The 10,094-nt window shown below is 45.2% G+C and overlaps 1 protein-coding gene across 2 annotated transcripts in view; it reads right to left on the minus strand.

Annotated features, from left to right (window-relative positions):
* The window catches only part of LOC135810868 (uncharacterized), an 11,375-nt gene extending 5,385 nt beyond the window's left edge, over positions 1-5,990 (minus strand). For both annotated transcript variants that reach the window (XM_065324280.1, XM_065324279.1), the window contains exons 1-2: positions 5,447-5,990; positions 2,153-2,578 (exon numbers count right to left, since the gene is read on the minus strand). In XM_065324280.1, the coding sequence (XP_065180352.1) occupies positions 2,153-2,578; positions 5,447-5,645 (625 nt within the window). In that variant the 5' untranslated portion in view covers positions 5,646-5,990. The remainder of the gene's footprint in view (positions 1-2,152; positions 2,579-5,446) is intronic.
* Positions 5,991-10,094: the final 4,104 nt, after the last annotated feature.

Genomic DNA, 10,094 nt, shown 5'->3' on the forward strand with positions numbered 1-10,094 from the left:
GAGAATAGCTCGCCAGAGGAAGTTGAAATTCTTTCCTTTTTAAAATGCTGGTAAAGGACGTACTAGAATCCTAAACTTGAATTCGGACAGTGAGCCAATGTAATCATTGATAAGAGGGAAGAACGACATTTTACAATATGAGCTAAGACATTTTCATTAGTGGTGAAACGAATATCAAAACCTACTAGCCGAATATTCTTCGGCTTAACGAACGAATGAACGAATATTCTTTTGGTAACAGAGATGACATCACATGCCCTCCTCCCAGTCATTTGATGGATACTGTCATTACTATTAGGTATGACAAACGGTAGTGCCACATAAAACGTACTGCTACATAAGGCTACTTCGAAGTTCATACATGTTATGTGCACCATTGGCAGTCCAGTATGGACGTACATGTGCATGCATACAGTACAAAGTCACAGGCGGGCTGTACGCACTGCACTGTACCGTGTTCGGCGTGCATGTATGTACAGGCACTGCATTTGAAGTGACGTAACGAATACTCGAATGTGACTTAACGAATTTTCGAATGTGACAAACCGAACGAATGTTCGAATATTCGAATATTCGTTTCACCACTAATTTTCATCTTTATGACTAAATGTCCACCAAAGGAACAAGATCATACAAAGTCAGAGAGTCTGACAACAAGGTACAAAACTGACAGGGAGTACTGAGACATTCAACGATGTGACACCTAGCTCCAGCACCTTTACGAGATAAGCGATGCCCTAGTTGCAATCCCTGGCTACTCTATTCTTAGATCTGAAAGGACTAGCCAGCAAGACGGCGGAATATGTTTTTATGTCAGCCACTCTTCTACTCAGCCTCTTTTGCAATACAAAATGGCCGCATAGTATGCAGCCACCGTTTTGCTTCACTCTATTTCTTGCGCTTACGGTTTTCTTCTTTCAGCACTATTTCACGCACTTACCTAGGGTACCCTGTAAAAAGACTTACAGGCTGTGGAGATTTCCCTAGTAAAATAAAAAAACACTACTACTACCGAAGCCTCTTAGCCTCTTAGTAGTGGTACCGTAAAGTACCGCCAGAGCGCCCCACCATCTCATCCCTTCGTGGTCGTATTGTGCAGGTGGTCTGCTGTCTGTAGGTCATACAACATGAACCTTGTACACATATTCCACGTTTTGCAGTCAATCCGTACCTTCAAGCGGACACAAGCTCCACACAAAAAACTGCCAAGTGTGACCTTAGTACACTAAGATTCTCACATTGTACACACTTCGTTGCACTCTGCCATATGATTTTCCTTTCTCTGGCTGTAAAATCAAGGTGGGGCGCTCTTGCGAGACGGGGCGCTCTGGCGGTAATTACCGGTAGTAGTACCTGTTTGACTAAGAAAGTGGTGGACACCACGCAACTGCATTATAAAAAAGGGGGTTTGTCAACTGACAACCGCTCTATTCAGTTGCTATTAACACTTGGCGCATGCGGTGGATGAAAAATTCTTTATACGTGATGTCGAAAACGTTATGACGTTTCCGGCCAGTCACCCATCGTCAGAACCTCTGTTTGAACTCAGGAAAAATTGACCCTTTGTACTGAGCAGAGTTTGTTTATAGCGAACCATATGTTGTAATGCCACACTAATACATATACTGTCACAGGTCAAATACCAGTCATGATTATGTTGCTAGAAGGTGTAAGTGCAGTGCATTCATGTTATAAAGAACTTCAGCTTCGAATTAAGTTTCCTGTGGAATGGTGTTCTTTATTTGTACATGTTAATTTGAAGCAGGAATGTGTTTTTTAATGTGTTTTTTAATGTGTTTTTTAATGTGTTTTTTAACCCCTACTCTCCAGAAAGCACAATACTGCACGAGTTCTGGCACACACGTACTGTAAAAGCAGAAATTTTCGGTGGTGTAATATTTTCGGTATTCGTCAAAATCGGCGGTTCGGTAGCGGGAAATTTTCGGTAAAACCCGTTCTCCAGGTAGGTGTACTAGTACTACATGTATACAGTATCGGTTGTACCGAAAATTTCGGTGCGTTTTATTTTCGGTAAAAATTGTCGGCACCGAAGTTACCGAAAATAAAACACCACCGAAAATTTCTGCTTTTACAGTATGTTGGCCAATGGTATTTATGGAATATTTTTATGAAGCATGCCTACCCTTCTTACCTATTGTTGGAGGCTCTTCTTGCGTGACAGTAACATTGAACGAGTGGAGCACTGTTTGCTCCACGTGAGAGTAAGTGGTATGCTGATTGAGATAGTTCACTGTTAAGTGATAGGTGCCAGATGTACGGCTTTCCTCCGGGTAAAGGAAACACACATAGGCCACATCTTGCTGCGATGTAGCATTCCTGAACAGATACAGCTTAACCGACTGGTCACCATTGGAAATGAGAGCTTGGTTTTTCAATAGACGTATCACTCTATCCTTGACGGGAACCTGTTTACCGCGGGATACTGTAATTGTAAATCTCGCACACTCGAGGAGTCTCTCAGAATAAAGTTTGACAGAACTGTATCCTTTTATGGTTGCATTCACATCAAGACCTTTGATGGTAGAGGTCTTCCAAGCATTGATAGTGGCAACCGCTTCTGCAGAATACAGGTTACGCAGCAACAATCACATAAATTGATAAAATTGCAAACAACAGTACCAGATGCATCAACATTATCACGAATGTTTTATTGGATAACGAACAGAAAGATGATGAACCATAGATATTATGAACAAGAGAAGGACTAAACCAGAGAAAGGGATGCATATAACTGAGCAAGGACAAAAGAGAACTTCGAACTAGTTTTAGCATAACGCTCCTTGGGAATGGTTCGTTACACTAATGGATGCAATGGCAAATTACTACTATTGAAGAAAAGTATAGAGCGATATGTACACTACCAACATGCCCTAGCAGAATTACAGCATGGCAGTTTTGGACATATTTCCCGTTAATGTTATCTCCCCCATTTCATTTTTGTTGCACTGAGCCTTCCCTTGTCTGTTGAATATGTGCTAACGCCACAACGTCGCCGTGTTCATAATCTGTCAGGTGAGCACTGGTGGCTATGAAAGCACTGTTCAAAGCTACCGTATTTCCCCGTTTGTAAGTCGCACCCCCATTTCCGGATCCATGTCACATCGTTTCAATATAATTATTCACTTCAGTAGTAAATCATGCACTAATGTAAGTCACCCCCCCCCCCCCCTTTGTTGGCCCTGATGTTAGGTGTACAAAGGTTCCACTTATATTCGGGGAAATACGGTACAACATGTCACTATATGCACAGTGCTGACGACAGCTTGTACTCAGTATGAAGTGTGTGCTACGCCAGCAAGAAGGGAATAGCGGTTTTTGATGGGCTGAAAATCGCCCCTCCGTATTACCATGGGAAATATGCGCACAGCAAGCATTAAATCATAACAAATGTCTACTTTTAGAAAAGAAAAGGACCAAGGAACTACAATAATACAACTGATCTTCGCATTTTTGAGCCACACAAGTTGTGTGGAATGTTGCTTTGCATCCTAGAATCGTGATTTGACCATATTGTCAATGGTCTTTCCAGTATCGTCATCGACATGCATGTACATCTGCCGACGTCCTTTACAGCTGAGACTTTCAGCTCGTGCTTTTCTTGGTTGCGCTCACCCTCCCCTCCTATGTTATCATATAACTTAGAACTTTCCAAGTCGGAAGGCTGTTGGAGTGCGCATCCAAGATGTGCTAGCCAGTTAGTTGTAGAACGCCAGTACCGTCGGTAAGTGTCATGCAATATTGCACGAGCTGATTGTTTAGTAACTGGTGGTGTTATTCGACTTTAGGCCAAGTAAAAAAACTGATTGTTCATCGTCAGCGCCCGCCCTATAATTTTCGCCCTCCCGGCCGAATTATTTGACTTTTTAATTCCGCTAAATATACGGTATGTGCTGCGATCTAAGCCTATGGCGGCCTCTAATCAGCGTGACTTTAGATCTTGGAAGGCCAAGCCTGCAGGTTGAACCATACATGTAGGTGCTACAGGCTGAATAGTGAAAGAGATTATCAGCTGCCTGCTTTTCTTTGTTGTTCTACGTTGGTTGTTTCACTTTTCCTTATTTGCATCCTCAAAATATATTGCATGATGTTATTCGTGGGTAACGACTCATTTGCATCACATAGATTTACCTCACTCTGTGCAGAATGGCTTCAAAAAGAATAATTATGTGAAGGAAAAGGCATGTCTAGGGGTTGCCAACACCTACCATACAGCAATATATGCAAAAATAAAAAATAAAATACCTCCCGTCCGCCCCGATTTCTCGGGAAAATCTGACGATAAATAATCAATATATTTTACATGGCCTAGGCCAAGTAAAAATAATAATTATTGATTGTTGATCGTCAGCGCCCGCCCCGATTTTTCAGTCCGTCCCGGGATTTATTTTATTTTTTATTTCCGTGATCAACGGTAGAAAACTCGTGTGTTTAGCGAAATCTGAACTTTTTTTAGCAGTACGAGCGTATGCGAGCTCTCATGTACAACTTCAACGTGCTTTTACCGTAGCGACATCACGCAGTGCAGTGTGATTCAAGTGTAGTTGTGTGAAATCTGGCAACTACAATACATGGCACTGTAGTCTGTACAGTGTACCACCTGATATCTACGCCTGCATTCATGGAAACTGCGCAGCCACCGCGTATCACAGAGTAATCTGCACATGTTCAAAGTGTGCCCAGGCAGACTGGTAGCAGTCACAACCAACAATGGTACTAGTAGTACGCCCATATCCCCATAGATGTAATACATTCTAAGATTTCAAAATGTCCGGTTGATGTAGATATAAAAAAAGTTATAAAATAAAAATACAACCCTCCCGTCCGCCCCGATTTTTCGGAAAATTCTGACGATCAACAATCTTCTTTTTTTACTTGGCCTTACCAAGAGTACATAACCCCCAAGAGTGTGCAACTGGATGCACAACCTCTATGCTGTGCTGCGACGACAGAACTTCACATCAAGTGACATGGTTCAAACGGTTACGCTGGCAAACAGTGCAAAGTTACCACAAGAGAGTTGAGCCCGGAGCTGGTTTGCATACAACCCTGTATCTATCATGCACAGAGTGCAAAAAATGTGTACGGGTTCATCACGTGAAGTTCTGCAGTCGCAGACCCCATAGCTGGAGTTGCACACTCTTGGGGGTTATGTACTCTTTGGTGTGACGTAGTGCCCCCTGTGTAAGTAGATACTGCATTAGTACCGGTATTACTGATAACATGCACACATACACACACACACACACACACACACACACACACACCTACACACGCACGCACACACACGTGCACACACATACACACACACGCACATGCACACGCACATGCACACGTACACGCACACACACACACACACACACACACACACACACACACACACACACACACACACACACACACACACACACAAGGCTAAAAACCATACCTGGTCTTGTGATGTTTCTTATTTTGTACCAGAACACTGGGATGTCACCAAATGGCCGCCTCAGGATGAAAACATTGGTAGTTCCCAAGTCCATGGACTCAAAAGTGTCAGCAGAGTATGGTCCGTATACACCACGACCATAATCCGTTAGCTTTGCACACCAACTCTGTGATGCTGTGCCGTCTAAGTTCATCAACATCTGCAATGGCGTTTGAGTTATTTGCAGCTGCTTAAGTCCATAGGTGCATTCTGGTAGGTCACTGACACAATCTGGATTGTGGGGTGAATTTGGTGACACTGTCTCGTAAGCGAACAGTTGAGGAAGATAAGTATGGCGTAGCGCAACCAGTCGATATACACCATGGGTTGACACTGGATGAACAACAAGCAACAGAATCTGATATTGTGCATGATTAAATCAACATGAATTCCTTGTGCCATACTCTCAATTCTGCTTGGATTGTGCTGCACATTGCGTATCACACGGTTGCGAAACACATTTCAGATGCTTGTACCGAAAAGTACTGTGGATCAAGGATACTACAGTGCTGACAACTGAAATCCGACCACTGAGCGGTGCGCTCACGTCGCAAACACCCAACACGGGATTGTAAGTAACACTTACGAAATAGAAGGGAGGTTCTGCTCTACGTTTTGGGAACGCGACGCAAAGAATCACGCGAACTTTCTTCGCGTTCCCGTAACGTAAAGAAATGCTGTTCTGCTCTACGTTTCACCTAGAGAAGTCACGTGGAATGTGTACTGGGATTTTCCCCTTCCATATTTGGCAGTTTTCTGCATGCAATTGATCGATACCCAGCAAATCCGTACGCATTTTCTCTGCGTGTGCCACAACGTAGAGAACCCCATCTCCGCGTAGAAATCTGGAGCCAAAACACGCGAAGCCGTAGACTCTAACCCAGACACCTGGTCTCTACGTGATTTCTCTACGTTTCACGTACAGCAGAACCTCCCTAGAGACCGCTAGAATGTGAACACACTGCTCAGGGGTCGGATTTCAGTTGCCAGCACTGCAGTATTCGACACGGGAAGCCTACAATGTAGGAGCAATAGAGAAAGGTCGACAGTGCTCGGACAGACATGTATCATCAGTGAACACTTAAGCTGCATTTACACGAGGCGCTTCAATCCGAATTGGAGCTCGACCCGGGTCGAGTTTCAACCCGCCATGAACACAGATTGACTGGCGCTTTTACATGATGCCGGACTCGGGTTGAAATTTCAATCTTCTCCAAGGAGAGGTTTGAAATGAATAAATCATATTACGGTACTTCAGTGCATATCTCGCGCCAATTTAGTGCACACGCAAATGTTTCACGAAAGCAATCACGTGACCATACAGGACCCTAAAAGTGCACTTTTATCAGCATAATTGTCAGTAATTGACGGTCAGACCCGGGTTAACACTCTTCATGTAAACACCCACCTATTTTTCCGCCATACAGACTTTCAACCCGGGTTTACAATTCGCATGTAAACACAGCCTAGTGTTATCTACATTGTACGTATACACATGGACGACCTTCTTGTCCTTATCCGCTAAAGTACTATTGCTTACCAGGCTGTTTGTCTTGGCGCCATGACTGGATATCTGCGTATGACGACAACGCTGGGTCACACGCCTGTGATGGAGCGAAGTCACCTTGCACGAATCCTAGCACCACCAGCAGCAGCAATCCTGTGACAAGTTTAAACAGTGCAGCGTTCTTCGCACCCTGGCGTACACGTGGACATCTTGGTCCTAGCTCCATTTCCAAAGATACTTGATCTCTTCCGTCTCGACAGTCGCCGAAAGGATGCTGTTGTCAACTCTATTGTTCTATTGTTCAGATGAGCAGTCCCCATTTATACCACCATGACTTGGGAGTTGGGACGGGCAGCAGCGGGGCATTGGGTGACGTCATGACTTGGGGGTCATGTACTATACTATATAGTACAGTGCTTGCATGTTTGTACTGAATTTCGCCTTCGGGAAATTCTTCGCAACAGGGAGTAGTACAATACCGTATTGTACATGATTGCACTACTCCCTGCTTCGCAACATACGGCGGTGTTTACATGAGGCGTTTCAACCCAGGTTGAGTTCGACCCGGGTCAGATTTCAACCCGCCATGTGCATGAAATCAAGAGTACATAACCCCCAAGAGTGTGCAACGCCGATCCAGCTCTGCATAGGGTCTTGGTCGAGCGGAATCGGATCTTCTGATGTCATGTGTACACTCCACACCAGCGCAAGGCCGGTCTCGAGGCAGGGCACCATTGTTTTTGATCCGAGAGTACCCGCGACTCCCCGGGTTCCCCTCAGATGTGTACGGTATTATGACGCAAAGATCCGATTCCGCTCGACCAAAACCCTATGCAGAGCTGGATCAGGCGTTGCACACTCTGGGGGGGGGGGGGTTATGTACGAGTACTCTTGATAAAATGAATTGCGCGTTTACATGACGCATTGCGCTTGACCCGGGTTGAAATTTCGCCCCTTGTTGATTTCAACCCGGGTCAAGAAAATCGTACAAACGTACTTATGTGCGTATAGACCTTATTCGATAAACGTCACAATCACGTGAACCGGGGTCCCGGGAACCAGGGAGTGGCAAGAGATCTGCGCTCAGTGCACAGTGGACTCGCCGATTTTCTGATTGCGTTTCCATGTCGACTGCAGGTGATGACGCACATTCTGCTTAGCTCCGTGAGAGAGAAGGTCGATCACTGCAGAATTGTGTCAATTTCAGTTGTCTTATTGTATTCATGAAGTGAAAGAAGTGCTGTGTTCAATGCTGTCAGTGCCGTGAACTGTTTATTAGTAGTCCTCTCCGTTGTGTACTGGGACGTGACACCGACAGGAGAAAGCTGGAGAGCGGAGACGTTAGCTGGCAAGCGAAAATCGTGACGAACCAAGTGCTGAAATCTTGGTTGGGACAATCTTAATTAATAATTGTGTGTTGCTCATGAGCAGCTCAAGTACTTAGCATGGTTTTGGACATGTCCTCAGTTGAAACCAACTTCCCCAAGCGTTCTCTGAGGTATTGCAGTTAACCAATGAGAATAACCGGAAAACAAGGGGGACTTTAGATACCGGGCTGACTTAACAAGAAGCAGGATAAGCGCGTTACGGGTTGAGCTTGTCGAAAACCAATTGTACTTCATTATGTGTGAAGGGGATTTATGAAGAAATATTATGAACCGGTGTACAGAGATGGTGCTTATGACGAAAGGAGAGAGGAGAAGTGTGTGAAAGTCGATAAAGGGCATCCGAAGGAAAACATTGATCCTTAGACCTTGTAAAGAATTTTTAAAAGTATAAATCTATGGTTGAAACCTACTTCCCCAAGCGTTCTCTGAGGGGACCGAGGTCTACTCTAGGCCTTGACAGATTATGCTAATATTTTCGTGAAATTATGCTTTTCGCATTGCTGAAAAAATTCCCGAACTTTGCTATTTTTATGCTAAAAGTTATCATATTATGCCGCCTTAAAAATAGCATAATTCGGGAAGTAACACTCAAACCAGTAGCTGTCCAGTCGCTAGACGGCGTTTCAGATCATTTCCTGGTGTCGCTCATCCTTGCACTCGCTGGCAGTCAACCGCACCGTGTCTTGCTCAATCACCGCAAGATTCGCTCGCCGCCGGTCAGACAAATTACTGCTGAGGAGTTTGGCCCGGACTTCCTTCAATCTCTCAGAGCCGCGGACTGCAGTGACATGTCAGTAGACCAACTTAGCACTGTATGGAGCGATGCTGTTCTACAAACTGTTGATCAGCACTGCCCTCGACGTAGCGTCACCTTGTCATCTCATCCACCACCACAACCCTGGGTCACGCCTGGCCTCCAAAGTTTATATCAGCGGGAAGCGTACTTACACAGCCGGTGGCTCCGGGATCGCGACAGTGACAGTGCTCGCCAATGTTTCCGAGCTGCCCGACGAGAGTGTCAAATTCTACAGCGCAGACTGCAAACTGAGTACTTCACCAACAGATTTTTCTTGAGTCGGTTCAACCCTCGACCTCAGTGGCAGGTACTGAACCACCTCTTAGGTCGGAAGCAACAACCGACGACTCTACCTGTAGACGTTCCGGCCCTAAGTGCAGTATTTGCGGCTCAAGTTAGCGATCCTACACTGAACACTGGGTCACAGTTACCCCTAGGCCCCAGCAAAGCAACTGGATTCACTACATTTCGGCCAGTGTCCCCGACTGACGTGGAACGACGGTTATGCAAGCTAGACGAATGGAAAGCCACCGGCTCTGACGACATTCCTGCTTCACTTCTGCGTGCGTCCTCCAAGTATCTAGCTGCATCCTTGGCGGAAATCTTTAACAACTCCCTAGCCACTGGCGTATTCCCCGAACAATACAAGCTTGCCCAAATCTGTCCAGTTTTCAAGAAAGGTGATAAACACGCTCCCATAAACTATAGACCAATCTCCCTTCTTCCCATCGTTTCCAAAGTCCTAGAAAGAATCGTCTACGACCAGTTCCGGCAGTTCATGGTCTCTGCAGGTGACGTTATACCTGACGAACAGTTCGCCTATCGCTCCTGTCATTCGTGCGGTGACGCACTGGCGCTATGCATTGACAGTTGGCAGCGGTCCCTGGACTCTGGCAACGTGGTTGCTGTAGCATTCCT

The sequence above is a fragment of the Sycon ciliatum genome, chromosome 2 (genome assembly GCF_964019385.1).
Source record: "Sycon ciliatum chromosome 2, ocSycCili1.1, whole genome shotgun sequence".
NCBI lineage: Eukaryota > Metazoa > Porifera > Calcarea > Leucosolenida > Sycettidae > Sycon > Sycon ciliatum.